Below are 17,551 nucleotides of genomic sequence, written 5' to 3'. Positions count from 1 at the left end.
CAGTGTTCAAGACAAAAGCCCCAACAATGGAGAGAAACTAACTCCATTTTGGTTTGCCAGTTATTCAGTTCTCCACACACACACACACACATCTATACATCAGTATGTCTAACCACAGACATGAGCACATTTGTACAATCAGAACTGTACATAAGGCCTTAGGGATGAGAAATAATCCCTTTGTGGGAGTGAAGTGTTAACCTTTTGGCAATGTGTAAGTATCTGTAAAGAGAACATAGTACAGAGAAGTTATTACATATTAACAGCATTCAAATGTTCCTTGAGGCTTCATGAAAGGCAAAATATGATATTGAACATTTACCTGATCTAGGATGTTGCTAGGACCAAATGTATAAGCTATCCCCAATGATAAGACAGGTACCAGATTGTATCATTGCTCAGTGCTGGTCCAAACAGTGGGTTCAGCTGTGCCAGAATAGCAATTAGCCAGCTAAAACAAAAGAAAAGCTTTAAACAAATTCTGCTGTGCATATACATATCTGTACTTCAAGGGTTACATCTGTGTTAATGGGCAAATAACATCACATATTTCCATACTCCACATACTTCCAGTGACCATGAAAGATTATCCTACAAATTAAATAATGGAGAATGGGTGTGCCTCTTTTTAAAGACACACACCACTACATACAACTGCTCCAGTTACTGCGCCCCACAACCTAGTTCACAGCCGTGAAAGTGTTGATTAACTGTCTGTGTTCTATACTATCATCCATGCACATTTATATGTTTTAAATAATAGTAACTTAACATGCACTGGCCAAAGGCAATATCTGATTTTCACCTACAGCTCTAGCACAATAAAACTAACATAACATAAGCACTGGCTACATTTTATAATTAATGTAGAACAATGGTTGATTTATACTCACAAGAGGTAGCAACAGACTGCAGTTAAAACCAGCATAGTCACAATAACTCTGGGGACAAAGGAAAACTGGCAGTTAATTAAAGGGATCTAAATATATCAACAGAGAAAATATCTTATGTGGTTAGTAGCTTGTTACATTATCTAAAAATCATGCACTTAAACACAGATGGATTTGTACTTTGAGTATTATCAGTTCAGTATCTACTCTACTACGAGTAGGAAATGACCTTTATTAGTTACAATTTAGCCATTCATATTTTGTGACTATTTCCTTTTTTGTGCTTTATTTCATTCAGTTTTGTTGGAGTGTTGCTTTCTGATTCAGCACTGTGCTGAATGCTTTAGACATTTAAAAAGATCCTAAAAGAGAAAAAACAGCACCCAAGAAACTTCAGTTACAGATGTTTCTCAATACACTGTTTCTAAGTGGCTAGGTCTGTAGTTTCACTGACTTTTTGATGGACTACACTTAGTTTTGTGTCATTATTTTACCCAAATAACAATACTGTTGTTTGAATCTGGATTTAGGCTAATCTTCCTACGTCCTGGAAAAATACGATGATTACTTGAGATTAAAACTTAATTTCAAGGACTTCTGAAGCTAAAGACGCCTGTGTCATTTGACTGTCACATGACTGATGAAGCAGCGTTAGTCTTTTAAGAGGAAGCATGCTCTAGCTGATTAATGTTTGCCTACAGTTTGGAATTTCCACTTTTGCATCGCAGTGACCATATGAATATAATGGTGGACATGCCATAAATAACATAACAGCTTACTGGGTCATTCCATGACTTCCACTGTGATTTTTGGTCATCTTATATTTAAAAAAAAAAATATCTTTTAAAAAAAAAAACTCAAAAAGATCACTTCTCCCAAAAAAGTGCAATACAGAGGTAATAATATTTTCTTCACCAAAATAGTGCACTGTTTACACAGTACGAATTGTGCACATATGGCCAAATCACAAATGGTTGTTTGGTTCCTATCATGTTAGAGATCTACCCTCCATGCTAATGAATTTAGAATTTAATGACATCCAAATTGTTTATTTTTAAAGCCCCCCTTGTGTCATTGATTAGGGTTAACCCCTATGAACTCATCTCTACATCAACAGTACCCATTTAGATATTTCCTAACAAGTCCTATAATGCCTTAAAGGTGATGTAACCCTATAACTTCACACTCATTCAGAAATCATATATTTGTGACATCACAAACCCTGCCTGTTTGAGACAGTCTTTTGACTGAGAGAGTCTTGTTTATTTAGCTCATGTTGACTTCTGGCATAAAACCACACTGACATGTTAACAAGGTTGAAAACCTGATTTTCAATGGGATGGGGGCTTTAGCATACTAAATTAATAAAAGAGGAAGAATTTACAGAGTTTAGTTCAATAACATGGTTTAACATTTCCCCACTTTGTGTACATAGATCACAATATCATTACAGCCACCTGTGTTTATGATGATTTAAGCTTTATGTAACGTGAAAGGTGCCACCAGTGGAGCATAAAAAGACACCCATTACATTATTCACCAAGTCTGCAGAGCCCAAAGCATGCATTTTTAATAGCAACAGGCCATTTCATGGCTTCCCCATGTTTGTGTGTGAGTGTATGCCCCTAATAAAGGCTACAAGTTTGGAACTTTCATTTAAGGTGAAAACAAATTTCGAGAAATCAACTTTCAACCTAATTAAATACCAGCATGCTGCTTTGTTTGTTTGCACGTTGTGTGTGTGGACAATGGAGAATTGATTACGTCCACAAGCAAGGTCTAGTTTCCATTATCTCACCGTCATTTAAGGTGGAACGGATAAGTACGCATTTGACGACTCCAGCCTCATATTTTAGTTGTAGTTATTTCTTTTTTTTGTTTTTAAAACAGACCCAGTTTCTGAAAAACCTGCCTTTATTCAGGAATTAAATGCCATTAGGGCTTTTTTTTCGAGTTTAAAACTTTCTCAAACGGACTTACCCCCGGTTCGGTCCTTTAGGAACAAACCACGGCACAACTCCTCCGACCACACCCCAGAACAGGGTCATCACACACATCGGGATCACGAATGACAGTTCGGCCATGGTTTCTGGCTCGAAATAAACCGAACCTTAGAGAAAAACTGGTTTTAAAGCGCGTTTCTAACTTCGGTCACTGGATCCTCCAGCTTCACAACAGTCAGGGGACTGCGCTCACGTGACCGGGTCTGGGGGCGGGGCCTCATCTCTCTCAGAGTCCACTGTAGTCACGGGGCGCTGCAGAGGATTTTAATTAAACTCAGTGAAAAGATAACACACACACACACACACACACACGTGTGTGTGTGTGTTTTGGGGTTTTCATTAGTTGTCAATTATAGTCATCAAATTAAATGAAATAATCACTTTAAATATATCAGTCTGTGTGTAACGAATGAGTATAATAAACAAGTTTCACTTTTTTAATGGAATTACTGAAATAAATCAACTTTTTCATGATATTATAATTGTATGACCAGCACCTGTACACACACACACAGACACAAACACATATTTTTAAAATATTTCATTGAATATAATACAAAAACTATATACACACTGTTCTAATTGTGAATTTTTATAGATTTATGAAAAAAAATGTTTGCAACACAATTCAGAATAACTGGGACAGGGGCATGTTTGCCATTGTGCTGTATTATTCATTCTTTCATTCGTTCATGGTCTGTATTTACTTAAACCTTTTCAGGGTCACAGTTGATCCAGAACCTACACTCTGTAAACTTTTGGGAACTGAGGAGATCAGTTGCTGTAAGGCAAGGCAAGGCAATGCAAGTTTATTTATAGAGCACCTTTCATACAAAAGCATTTCAAAATGTTTTACAGAAGAAATAGTTAATTAAAAGGAAGAATAAAAATCATAAAAGTCCAATAAAACAATTAAAATACTGCAGTAAAAGGAAATACATAAAAAGAGTAAACTGATTAAATGATTAAAACAATTTAAAATGATACAATAAAAGAAAAGAACTAAAGTGCCAGTCTTGATTAAAAAGTGTTTAAAGTTGGGGCTCTTCTAATATTCTCAGTCAGCTGGTTCTATTTATGAGCGGCATAGGAGTTAACCGCTGCTCCTCCATGTTTAGTTTTGACCTGAGGCAGGACTAACTGACTAGTTCCTAAAGATCTGAGAGCTCTGCTCGACTCATATCTCTGTAGCAGGTCTGATAAATACACGGGTCCTACCCCATTTGGACATTTATAGACCAGTAATAACACCTTAAAGTCTATTCTGTAACAGACTGGTATCCAGTGTAAGGATTTGAGGATGGGGGGGTGATGTGATCTCTTCTTTTGCTCCAAGTGAGAACTCTGGCAGCTGCATTTTGAATCAGCTGAAGGTGTTTAATGGTCATTTTTTGGAAGTCCAGTTAAGAGACCAATGCTAGAAATAAAAGCATGGATAAATTTCTCCAGGTCTGTTTTTGTCAGAAAATCTCTAATCTTACTGATGTTCTTAAGATGGAAAAATGCCGATCTAGTAACCGCTTTAATATGAGACTAAAACTGAGATCTGAGTCCATTAATACACCAAGGTTGCAAGCCTGTTCTTTAGATTTGAGGGCTCTCAAGTCCAGATACGCAGCCAATCTTTGTCTCTCATTGCTTTTCCCAAGTAGTATAATCTCAGTTTTATCTTTATTCAGCTGCAGAAAGTTGTGTCCCATCCAGTTAGTGATGTGTTCAAGGCACTTGCTTAATGAGTCAACTGGACCAGAGTCGTTTGGGGACAGGGCCATGTAAATCTGAGTATCATCTGCACAGCTGTGATAGGACAGCCCATAGTCCTGTAGAATCTGGCCAAGAGGAAGCATGTATAAATTAAATAAAAGTGGACCAAGAATAGAGCCCTGGGGGACACCACAGCTCACTGGCATGTTCTCTGAACATTTTCTGTTTCTATTTCTACATTGCCTTCCAGGTAAGAAATGAACCATTTGAATCCAACCCAGTTTGCGAGTCTATCTATAAGAATCTTATGGTCAATGGTATCAAAGGTAGCACTAAGGCCAAGAAGTAATAGAAGAGATACCTTTGCAGCCTCCGTATTTAAGCGAATGTCATTAATTACCTTGATTAGAGCAGTCTCAGTGCTGTGATTAGACCAGAACCCGGACTGGAATTTGTCTAGGCTACTGTTTATGGACAAGAAACTAGTGATTTGCCTGAAAACTATTTTCTCAATAATTTTGCCAATGAACGGTAAATTAGAAATTGGCCTCTAGTTATTTATCTGAGATGATTCAAAATTTTTCTTTTTTAGAAGAAGCTTTACAACTGCAGTTTTTAGTGAGCTCAGAAAGACCTCTGACATGAGAGAGGTGTTTACAATGTGGAGTATGTCTGGCGTTATAGTGTGAAACACACTCTTTATAAATTTGGTTGGTAGTGTGTCAAGACTACAAGTGGATGATTTGAGATGATTAACTGTGTCAGTTAAAATTTCACTGTTTACAGTACTGAACTCTGACATTTAACTAAGGAGTTTTTATGAGGTGATGTAGAGGGTACAGACTCCATCCATCCATTATCTGTAACCGCTTATCCAATTTAGGGTCGCGGGGGGTCCAGAGCCTACCTGGAATCATCGGGCGCAAAGCAGGAATACACCCTGGAGGGGACGCCAGTCCTTCACAGGGCGAGGATACAGACTCGTTGGATATAGATGTACTAATCGCTCGTCTGATATTCTGGATTTTAGTGTTAAAAAAGAATGCAAACACATTACATCTCTCAATTGATACTAATTCAGAGGCCATTGGTGTGGGTGAGTTAGTATGGATGTAGTTTGGAAAGTGACAATGATTCCTCACTATTGCTTGATAAAGTGTTTGCAGCTACACAACATTTGGATATCAGTACTTTTAATTTAATAATGCAATAAGTTAACACATCTGTTTTACTACTGGAAAATGCTGTTATAGTCCATGCAGAATGTCAATTGCCATTCTGTTGCTGGCATAAGCAAGGCCTTCCCTGAAAAAGATAAAGAAAAAAAGATTTCTAGTTTGCAATATTGCTCTAAAATCAGCTTAAAGGTGCCTTCACAGATGTGCAAGTCACCCACTCCATAGGTAATTTCGGTTTGTCGGACCACAGGACACATCAGTCCCGTCTTAAATGAACTCAGGCCCATAGGAGGATCCCGTTTATACACAGATCAGCTATAACATTATGACAACCTTCTTGTTTCTGCATTCACTGTCCACAGGAGCACATTGTAGTTCATATACAGATTGGTGTCCACCTGTTGCTCTGTATTACCCCCTTTCACCTTGTTCTTCCATGGTCAGTATCCCCACACAGCAGGTATGATTTGGGTGATGGAACATTCTCAAAGCTGCAGTGACACTGAGGTGGTGGTGTACTAGTGGATAAAGCACAGTAGTGCTTGTTTTTTTTTTAAAAAACTTGACATTTGTGGATGCAGCACCACAGATACTGGTGCTCATGCAGCAATTTCTGCTACAGAAACCTTTCAGTTTTTAATGCATTGCCACCTGATGCCCCAAAGAACACAGCAAAGCCAAATTCTTTTGGCCCTTGCAGACATTTCTCCTGATATATACCATTAATGCCCAGGTCCTGTTATTTTACATTAAGAAATGTTATTCTTGTATTGTTGCCGTCTGCCTGTGCAGTCTTCCACAGAATCGTAATCCACTTTACTATTGACTTAGTCTCTCTGAAATGCTTTTTCAAAACTCAATATTGAGTTACCTTCTAATTTTGGAAATGGGTTTATCTACTGAATATCCTTTTTTTAGCCAGGCAGTGTATACTGCATTTGAGTTGTTTTTAACATTGCATAAAGTACATCTGCTATTGCTAATGCAATTGATATTACATTTCTGCAAGCTATTAAGTTTAACAAAAGCTATGGGCTATTAAATATAGTAATTCAGTATTGACAAATAGTTAATCTCCAGACAATGATCCAAACACCACAATACTTTTTTTACAGTCTTTTATTATAAGCAAAAGATAATGTTCACTCTTGCATTTTCTCAATGGTTTCCTCCTTGTATTTGCCCTTCTCCTTGCCATCTTGCCGTGATTTAGCCTTGCGCTCCAGGATCTTTTTGCGATCCTTGTCAAGCTTCAGCCTGGTTATCACGACCTGGTCAAAATAAAAAAATTTAATTACATTTTGCACAAATCAGCAAACATGTCAAATGAGAAAGAAAAAAAAAGTCACCAGTTCTTAGTATGAACATTGTTACCAATCTCTGAAGCACATATAAAGAGAAAAACTGTAATATAAAAATGTCCCGATATAAGCTAGCAAATCTAGCAATAAATAACTGCCTTGACCTAATATGAGAAAGTGCTGAAACCTATGGATGAAGGCCAGCAACACCTAGCCTGTCCGCAGCTACACAGTAAAGCAGACAAGAGTTCATCTTCAGATTACACCAACAAAGAAACTCCAAGGACCCCAGCAGATGAGAGCATCCCACTCCAATTTTTTGGGAAAAACAGGCTTCACAGTTAATCGTTTAAACTCACACTACCAACCACAGACAATTCTATGAACCTGATGCATGTTTAAAGCAGATACATTTCAATATTTTGTAGGTCAATTAAGTTACCAGGCAAAACAATGATGTTGTATTCATTATCATTAAAATATTAAAAATAATCAACTGATTAAACCATGTTTGATGCATTAAAATGTTTTTACGATGTTTACAGACACACCAATACTTCAAATACTATTCCAGCGACACCAGCGAACAAAAACAAACAGGAGTAACAAAGAACAAGTGAGGAAGGCAGCCCGCAAATAAGAACCAGGTAAAGATTTAATCAAACGTTCCTTAAGTCTTTATTTAAGAGTCAAAACCCCCTCAAATCATCTCAAAGTCAAGCATCCAATGTTGATCTGACTTTTCCATCCAAGGTCCAAAACTGAAACCGGCATATTATGATTTGATTGTAGTTATTTTAAATCCAGCATAGGATTCAAATTTTATCTAAAAAAATCCATGTGACTGACAATTCACAAATACAATCTCACAAGCTACGACCACAGCATCAAACAAAAAATTGTGAACAGCAAACCTTAGTTATGTTGCTTTAGCTTTATTTTAATTAAAAAATAAACAAATAACGAACAGCCCATCTGCACTGGCTTTTACTTACATTGCAAGTAAAAAGGGTTTTACACGCCAGACTTACTTTAGTCTGCGTACTATTTTAATTTTAACAGTACACGGATATTTGAAATAAATTCCTTGATTGATTGATTAATCAGGGGCTGATTAAACTGATAAACCTACACATGCCTTGCAGCTGCTCTGACAAACTTAACTGAATTGCTAAGGGTAACTCTGAGTAGTCAGTCTTTGGGTAGCACACAATCATCCAGGCTGTAAGTATTGAATATGCATGTACCTTGCTAGGGTGGATGCCAACATGGACTGTGGTGCCATTGGCCTTCTCACGCTGCACACGTTCAATGTAGATGACATATTTCTTCCTATACACCTGGACAACTTTGCCAATCTGCTGGCCTTTGTAGTGTCCCCGTACAACCTGTATACAACAGAGAAAGAGAGGCAGAAATAATCAACCCCAGAACAATGCAAGTCTTTAAAGATTTTGTCAACAACTGTTTCAAACTCAGCAGTCAAAATGTAAAACACGAGTACAAAGACTAATTTCAGACTGTGCGTTAATGGACAAGCACCAATTTAAGCATAGGATTACAATCGCAGTTAAAACAATGTTGCTTATAAAACATTTCAAGAACAAATGTAGTTCTAAGTGCTTTAACTTTCCTCAATAATCCTTGCAAACGGTAATGGTAATCATTAGAGTTGAGGCTTTCAAAAACAACCCATAAATAAAGTAACATGTGTTTTATAAACTACCAAAGATACAAAGCCAGTATCTGGATATAAAGTGCTCATTTTAAGTCATTAGACAAAGACATGCAGCAGTCAAAACAAAGCTGTATGCAACAGATAACATGCACCCTTCAGGACAACGTTAAAGGCTGGCCCTACCTGGACTTCATCATCCTTGCGGATCGGCATGGACCTCACGTTGTATTTCTGGCGGAGCTCTTTGGAGAGAGGAGAGGACATGATCTTTCTGCGGATGTGTGAAGGGGCATTGAAATGCCTCTTGCGGTTCTTGCGCCGGGAGCAGGTCACAAACGGATTGATCTTCATTTTGGCTGTGGAAGAGAAATGACTTGTTAGTGAAAGTCATAAAAGCAGCTTTTAAAATGAGTACAACGTTATACTTCTACATTCTTGTACATCACAGCAACACACCCAGCATAAACGTATACACTGATCTTTAATTGTAAACACTGTCCGGTTTGTAGTGGACTTTCAGCTAAATATTTATTACTCTCCGTGTTCTTTAAAAAGAGACAAGTTTAAGGCGCCGAAATGTGACTACGGCACCTTTTAAGGTGGAACTTTAACATCCGAGTTAAAACATAGGGATTAATCAACCTGATTCTACCTTATTTCGTTTTAACTGACGATTAGAGCAAATTCAAAGCATCATGTTTTCCCTCTATTTCACTTCTGAGCTCTAAAGGACAATATTTATTGAGTTTTTCCAAATTCATGGCTACACCGCTAACTACTAGCGACCTCGGCTCTTCAGTCAAAATATTAAACACCTGAAGCAAATCTTCCAGAAATAACTTCACAGCAATAAAATGTTATATGTTCTACACCGTCAGTCAGTGGTTTTGACAATAGTCACGTTATATCTGAGCGGATGGACGGAGATTAAGTTTGAACATCGCAGCTCTCTTTTCTCACCGTACCGATTACTCCGCTATGGCCGCCGGAAAAGAGACTCCAATACTACATCCGCCCGAATTAGTGCTGCGCCAACTCTCGCGAGAAAGCAACAGGACCTCTAACCCGAAGGAGGAGTCCCAATGCCGAGCCACACTCCTTACAGTAGTGCACTTCTCTAGGTCGTGTAACTGTGACATCTACATCCATAATTTACACGGAATATTAGATAATCAGTTGTGAAATTTATGCTTGGAATACCAGCTTTCAATTTTTGTGTCAATGTCTAAAGAAATGATTGTTGTAGAAGCCTTTATTTCATATTCGAAAAAAGTACACTACCTAGGGAGTAGGGGCTGTTTTAAAATAAACGACTGAATCCCAAATAGCTCCCTACTCCCTACATAGTGCACTTGAGTAAGTCGTCCAGAAATGCACTTGATGTGAGACGGATATGTGCAGCTCGCGATCGACTTTATTTAGAATTTTTATTTATTCAGATTATCCACGATTTAGGTGTAGAGCCTACATATAGTTTACAACAGTTTAGAGCAGAGACATTAAACATCAAGAAATAATCATCTCTTTAAAAAAGTTCACGTACATATATATATATATATATATATATATATAAAAATAGATAACACACTCTAGCCTGTAGATGGCAACAATTCACTATTATCTGTATTTTGAACAAGATGTTAAATACAAAGACATTTGATGTGTCTAATATTGTGCCCTATTCACTATATGCATTACTTTAAGGTTCAGCCAAAGACACTGTATGCAGACCTAACCCAAATTGTATGTGCAAAATTATGGAGTGAGATTAGTCTCAAAATTTTAGGGCCACGGCATTGAAAAAAAAACGATTCTGGGAATAAAGTCAGAATTCTGAGAAAAATGTCAGAATAATTCTGAGAATAAAGTCTGAATAATTTGCTGCACATATAATGGGGCAGACACAACCACAGTGTAATGGAGGAATGCAGTGTGTTGCTTAAGTCATACTATGGTATAGATTTCAGGAATAAACACTCAGTCCTCTTCCACATCAGGACCAAATTTTGATTAATATTTAACCCCTGAATTGGTGCAAGAACAGAACGGGTTTATTCAGAAGAGGTCATGTAGTTTCACAGGATACAATTAACGAAAAGGCTAGATCCAGAGCGAATGGAACTTCGGCGTTCCCACGAGGCTCGATCGCATTATGGCTCGGACTCGTACAATAAACTAAAGCCTTATGCATTGCAGTCAGGGGCTGCACTGACAGAGTCGTCATGTTGTGTGGATGCGTTTAATACATACTTCTGTTCACTTCACTGACTGCTTCTTCCACAACTCACTCATGGCGTACAGACTGTGAGTCTGTCTGTCTACATATTATAATAAATAATAACCCAGAACACTGTTTCTCTACATATTCTGACATTATTCTCTGAATTATACAGACCTTTTTTCTCAGAATAATTCTGCTCCAGGGACCTGGAGGTTGTGGGTTCAAGTCCCGCTCCGGGTGACTGTCTGTGAGGAGTTGGTGTGTTCTCCGCATGGGTTTCCTCCAGGTGCTGCAGTTTCCTCCCACAGTCCAAAAATACACGTTGGTAGGACTCAAAGGTGTCCGTAGGTGTAAGTGAAGGTGTGAGTGTGTGTGTTGCCCTGTGAAGGAATGGCGCCCCCTCCAGGGTGTATTCCTGCCCAATGATTCCAGGTAGGCTCTGGACCCACCGTAACCCTGAACTGAATAAGCGGTTACAGATAATGAATGAATGAATGAATCTTGGCATAAAGATAATTTTGCAGACAGGAGGTTTTTTTACCAGTGTTGACAGTGAAAACAATTAGAAAGATATAATGATAAAAAATAGAGCAATATGAGTCAATCATTCTTCTGTCTATGGTCTGAAACTACTTATCAGGTTCAGGGTTGCAGTGGGTCCGGAGTCTACCTGGAATCACTGGGCGCAAGGCAGGAACACACCCTGGAGAGGGCACCAGTCCTTCACAGGGCAACACACACACACCAACATGTGTTTTTGGACTGTGGGAGGTAACCCACCTGGATACTAGGAGAACACACCAAACTCCTCACAAAGCGACAACCTTCAGGTCGCTGGAGCTGTGTGACTGTGACACTACGTGCTGCACCACTGTACTGCCCCACAATATGGGTCAATATGTATCAAATGAGTATGGGATATCAAAAGCAAGGCAAAACATGCTCACCATAGAGATAAATCTCACCGAGGACATATTAAGTTTTATAGCACATTTGTACCATATTTTGTACTTCTATAACCCATTTGTAAAGCCCTGCCCTATTTATTGTGACAAATGTATGACTTCTTTTGTGCACTTTATAGTACAGTGATGCTGCAAAAATTAATTAAATGTTATATGGGTAGCTTGCTAGTGTGGCACATGCAGAGAAAGCAAAAAAAGATGCTTTTATGGAAAATAAATCCCAAGTTTGATTTTGGTGTCATTTAATCAGTTTCAATTTATTATTTTTATTGGTCCTTTCAAAGATTACATTAAAAACTTTTTAACTCAAATCTAATTCCATAATGTTGACTGTCTGTGAGGAGTTGGTGTGTTCTCCCCATGTCTGTGTGGGTTTCCTCCGGGTGCTCCGGTTTCCTCCCACAGTCCAAAAATACACGTTGGTAGGTGGATTGGTGACTCAAAAGTGTCCGTAGGTGTGAGTGAGTGAATACACCTCCAGGGTGTATTCCTGCTTTGTGCCCAATGATTCCAGGTAGGCTCTGGACCCACCGCGACCCTGAACTGGATAAGCGCTTACAGATAATGAATGAATAATTCCATAATGTTATTTGTATTTTTCAGAGATCTGAAACATTTTCTTCATTGTGAATGTCTTAGCAATCATCAGATAAATCCACTCTGGGATATGAAATCCAGCACAACCCATTTTTTTAAACCACAAAGGTCCCCAATTCCACAAATTTGTTATTTTACTTTTTTAAATGTACCCATTGTTAATTAAATTTTTTGTTTAATTATTAACTTGGAAGGGTAATTCCAGGGAAGTATAAACATAAAAAATCTAACAGGTCCTTTACACCACTCAGCAATAATGGTGGATTATATGGGCTTTAGGATACTCATGTAGTCTGTATGCACTTGTTGTTATGAAGTTAAAACAGCTAAGCTATACTGCTATAAATGTATTTTTGAAAAGTTACATTTCTGGACCAGTTCCAGCGTTAGAGTCAAGCTTTGTACAATTCTTAATATCTCAGTCCTTTTGAAAAGAAAACTGAACTGTGCTAACATGCTGTGGAAGCAGGTGTTCTTTCTTTGCCTCTATCTCAATAGGACTTACTGAAATAAATATGTCAATACAAAGAGGATCAAAGAGAAAAGCTTTGATGGCTCACATCCGCAGTCACTGGCACCATTCTGTAAGAGGGAGTTCCCAGAGTGCATCCGCAGAGCTTCAAAGTCCTGCTTGTTTACTTTGTGTGAACAGGGTTTAGAATAAAATGAAAAAGGAATGAAAGGCATTTACAAGTAAAGAGCAGATACGGGAAGTACAATAAAACACAAAGTCTTCATGATTCAAAATTTTTGGGGGGTAGTTATGCCACACACAATACCTGATCTGTTCTATTCTCAATATTATTGATTGTGATTTATGCAGCTGGAAACTGCTTTTTCTTTATTGAATTTTGATTGAACTCATTATAAAAGAAGTAAATCAAAAGAAAAAAGCTGAAGGAATAAAAGTCTTACTGCACACACATCTCCACTACCATTTGGACTGTAGAAGATGTGCTTAGGCCCAGAGGACATTTCAGTGTCTTGAATTTATATATAGCTTGTGCACCCCCCTCCATGGTCTGTTTCCACCTTGTGCCCAGTGATTTCAGGAGGCTCCAGACCCCTAAACTGGATAAACGCTTACAGAAGATGAATGAATGAATTAATTTCTTGATGCAGTGATAGATGGTGTTAACAACAGATTTCCAAAATACCCCTGAGTCTGTGCAGCTACATTTATATACTCTATCACATATTCTAGTTTTTATTGCATTTTACCAGCATCTTCCAGTCCAAGTAATGCCAAAGACATTCAGCGATGTCTTTCTGATCTGAATCTAAAGTGGAACTTGATTTTCTAAATTATGATGATCTTGAAGTTGTTGACAGTTTTGGTGGTCTACCTTGTTTGTGTGTTTGTTAATAATAACATTTCTCAGTATCCTTTAACTTCTAACCCTTTTGGAAACCCTTGTCCTTTCAGCTATTTTATTATAGCTTATCTGTTCAGAAATATCTGCTGGAAATGAACACCTTGCAGCTATTTTGAACTTAAAAACAATTAAATGAAAGCTTTCTGACAATTGCACAGTGTTATCTGCTCTGAGTTTTCTTAATCAGAAGATCCATAACATTTTGGCTTAATGTGTTGTGAATTCGGGCAAGAATATAAATAAGGATCATAACTGCCATTAGCAGGTAATGGTAGATATGAATGTACAGTACTAGTGCATAAGTAGAGTTCAGAGCTGCTACTCTGAAAATCTCATATTCACTTTGTGGATTCACATTGCTTAAACCTTATGTTCCTCTGGCCACACCTTGCGCTACTGTGTACAGGTGTGTCTCTATCTGTGACAAAACCTGGTATGCAATGTGCTCCTAACGGATGCCTCTAGGCTGTCAATGCATGGTTGAACACTTGCTTCAAATGTGACTGGAGCATCTTGTCCTGAAACCATGGGCAGAATTTGGAATGAGGTGAGTACTGTCAGTTTTTCCGGAATTACCTTTTTCTGTTTTGGCAGAAGATGTAGGAAAAAAGACTTAGACCAGACTATCTCCAACAGCTGTTAATGTTCCTGATGGTGGTTAATATTTTGGCTTGGACGGAGGCACACAAAGAAGGTAAGGCTCGGCGGCGTAAACTGGAGAGTCAGCAGGAACCACAACTCAAGAAGAATGGCTCTTCTCTCAGAATGCCCCTGGACCCTATCCTGACTGGTGAGGCCACTACAGGATCAGGAGAGATGGATTTTGATAAGGCAATAGAGGACATGGTGGCTCAAGTGAAGAGCAATCCAGCTCTGTCCAAAACCAAATGTGTGGTGGATCGCCAGCTTTGGATGTCCAACAGTCGAAGCCTCTCCCCGTGGTCGTACAGGTGGGCTAAACATCTGCTCTGCCTAATACAGAGCGATATACTGAAATTAGGGTCATGTGATTGCAATGGATTTATCTCCAGTTATTAATAGCATGCTTCATTTTTGGCATATATTATGTTTTATTGTTGAATTTAGATTTTTGCAAAGCAATAGTTTAAAGCAATTAGCTCAGAATATGGAGCGCTTATGAAGACAATGCAATGCCCAATGATTAGCTGTAAAGGCTGCAGTCAATCAGTTAATGATTGTGAACGACAAGCACTAAAAGTGCAATTAAAGTATTTCACAAACAATTGAACTAAAAAAACTGATACTCAGAATTCACTTTATTTCTGATTGAAGCTTTGTTATTTAAAATTCGGAAATCCCAGTTCCTCTAAGTGTGAGTCTTTCAAAGAGCTTTGAAGTGAAATGTTTTAATCAGCAGAAATTCTCTCAGTCAGACAAACAGAGCTGTGCTGACAGCAACAGTTTTTTTAAGCTGTTGCATGAAATGGTTATGATTACCTAAAATCTGGAACCTGAAATTTACAACTCACAATTAAATTTAGCTTGAAGGAACTTTGACCCTTTACTTGAACTGGATTTTTCAATTTTGAGTGCATTTAGGATTTGATCCCTGCTTCAGCTTAAACTGGTGACTGTGCTGCCCATGGCTTATTTTTGATATTTTACAGGTTTTGTTTTGAGCACCACAGATTTTGTTTATATGTCAATAATTACATTTTCAGAATATTAGAAAAAAAATTATAGGTTTTCCCGTGTAAAAATGATTATATTTGACAACTAAAATAAGGTAGCACATTGTTATTCATATGAAACACTGAATATCTCCTCCTGCGGAGCATTTGTTTCAATGTAAGTGAGTGAAATAATGAATCAGCTACAAGCCAGGTCCATGAGGTGCTTCACAGCTAAAATATGTGAGAGAATTTTTTTTATTTCAATTCTACAAATACTTTGTACTACATTCAGTAGCTATTAAATAAAATACCTAAGTTAAAGCAACTGAGTGAAGAGTAGAATTGATTTGTTACAGCTACATAATTCTTTAGCAGAAATGAAAATAACTCCATAATATTTACTTGTTAATGACAATAATTACATTAAACTCAAAGCCATTGAGGATATAATCAGTTACTATCTTGTCAGTGACCATACATGTATGTAAATGTATTAAAGTTGTGTTTCCCTGTGTGCAGGATTAATCACGATGAGAAGCGCAGGCCTGTGGACATCCCAGAGGCAAAGTGCTCGTGCTCAGGCTGTATAAACCCATTCACAATGCAGGAGGACAGATCCATGAGCAGCGCCCTCATCTACACTCAGCTCCCAGTGCGCAGACTCCGCTGCACAAATCGGCGCACAAACCGCCGCAACCACTGCGTCCCACGTTACAGAACAGTGGTGGAGAGCATTGCTGTGGGTTGCACCTGTATAGTGGGCTGAGGACTTCATCATTTAAAGAATAAATACATTCTGTAATATTGTAATAATGAATATTCTTATGCATATTATCTGTATTATTAATAACATTTTTATATCAATTGTCAATCTGTCTTTTCATGTCAAACATATTAAAATAAACTTTAAAAATGCAACTACAAGCCTTTATAATTTATCTTAATTTTCCGTAGTACAACAAAGAGGAAGACCCTGCAGTCACCCCCATAAGGGTCTTTCCTTTTGTTTGTTGTTGTTTGTAATGGTTTATGTTTATATGTGGGGATGATGTTTTTTTTGTAAAATGGTATTTGTGGTATATGGTTATATATAACCAACATTTGCCTCATCCCCCTTGGGTTTAATGTGTTGAGGTGGGGGCTTTTACTAAGCCTTTTATTTTGAATTATTGTCTGATCAATAAGGGGCATTTAGCCTAGTGGCCTAGCAGAAACATTAATTCTTAATTAATTAATTACAGAATAATTCTGCTTTTACCATTGCTTATTTTTCTGAAATCAGAAGCAGAACGTTTTAGACAAATTAGTTTAGACCTATAGATCAGATTTGCCAAAACCATCCTCAAGTAACAGTCTCCATGAAAGAATGACAAAACGGAGGTAAAAATTCTTACTAAAAATGCTTAAATGTACTATAATCCCTCGGAGAGAGTAGTGTCATTTCTACAGCTGTTTTCTTTTTCTACCTTGTTTAGCAGTGGACACTTTTACAGGAATCTGTATGGGAGGCCGTCTAGGGCAAATACACTGAAACACTTGCGCACACTACATTGAAACACTTACGCACACTACACTGAAACACTTGCACATGACACACTGAAACACTTGCACACTTGTCGATCAATTCCAAAAATGGAAGCGATTCTTTGCCAATTAAATCCCAGATTTAGGCAGTGGATAATCTGGTCTGTTGTTAAATCATACCGTGGGCGACCGGACGTGCCACTGGAAGTTGTTGGAGGAATTATGAGAATATTGTTGCCTTGATGTCTTTGGCCCGGAGATTGTTGTAAAATGAGAATTAGACACTGATATAAAGACTCCAAAAGAGTCGTGCATTCTCTCACCACAGGCCCTTCTCTGCGCCCAACTACACGTATGATGGACTAAATGGTTCTTGTGTGGTGCTCCAGTTCAGTGTAGTGTCTGTGTAGCGGGTCATCTTGTATGGATTCCACACAACACAGGACATTGTGTATGTGAAGTGTAGTGCAAATGTTTCAG

The 17,551-nt window shown here is 38.1% G+C and overlaps 3 protein-coding genes across 4 annotated transcripts; 1 reads left to right on the top strand and 2 right to left on the bottom strand.

Moving 5' to 3' along the window:
* Nucleotides 1-85: 85 nt before the first annotated feature.
* On the bottom strand, nt 86-3,117 carry atp6v0e1 (ATPase H+ transporting V0 subunit e1). Its single transcript, XM_066669600.1, has 4 exons — nt 2,871-3,117; nt 894-941; nt 323-451; nt 86-222 (listed from the first exon to the last, which is right to left on the bottom strand). Exons 1-3 carry the CDS (start codon nt 2,972-2,974, stop codon nt 358-360), a joined length of 246 nt encoding a protein of 81 aa, XP_066525697.1. The 5' UTR covers nt 2,975-3,117; the 3' UTR covers nt 86-222; nt 323-357.
* A 3,762-nt stretch (nt 3,118-6,879) lies between these two features.
* Nucleotides 6,880-9,820, bottom strand: rpl26 (ribosomal protein L26). Of its 2 annotated transcripts, none has more exons than XM_066668653.1 (4): nt 9,720-9,820; nt 8,938-9,110; nt 8,324-8,464; nt 6,880-7,046 (listed from the first exon to the last, which is right to left on the bottom strand). In XM_066668653.1, the coding sequence occupies exons 2-4, from the start codon at nt 9,103-9,105 to the stop codon at nt 6,918-6,920; spliced, it is 438 nt and encodes a 145-aa protein (XP_066524750.1). In that variant the 5' UTR covers nt 9,106-9,110; nt 9,720-9,820; the 3' UTR covers nt 6,880-6,917. The 2 variants fall into 2 exon arrangements, with proteins under 2 accessions (XP_066524750.1, XP_066524751.1); XM_066668654.1 differs by lacking the exon at nt 9,720-9,820 and adding an exon at nt 9,570-9,681.
* Nucleotides 9,821-14,439: 4,619 nt separating this feature from the next.
* Nucleotides 14,440-16,313, top strand: LOC136693719 (interleukin-17B-like). The gene is made up of 3 exons (XM_066666858.1): nt 14,440-14,460; nt 14,550-14,863; nt 16,067-16,313. The coding sequence occupies exons 1-3, from the start codon at nt 14,440-14,442 to the stop codon at nt 16,311-16,313; spliced, it is 582 nt and encodes a 193-aa protein (XP_066522955.1).
* Nucleotides 16,314-17,551: the final 1,238 nt, after the last annotated feature.

This window comes from Hoplias malabaricus, chromosome 4 (genome assembly GCF_029633855.1).
Source record: "Hoplias malabaricus isolate fHopMal1 chromosome 4, fHopMal1.hap1, whole genome shotgun sequence".
Taxonomy (NCBI): domain Eukaryota; kingdom Metazoa; phylum Chordata; class Actinopteri; order Characiformes; family Erythrinidae; genus Hoplias; species Hoplias malabaricus.
This window is presented reverse-complemented; position numbering and strand designations above follow the sequence as displayed.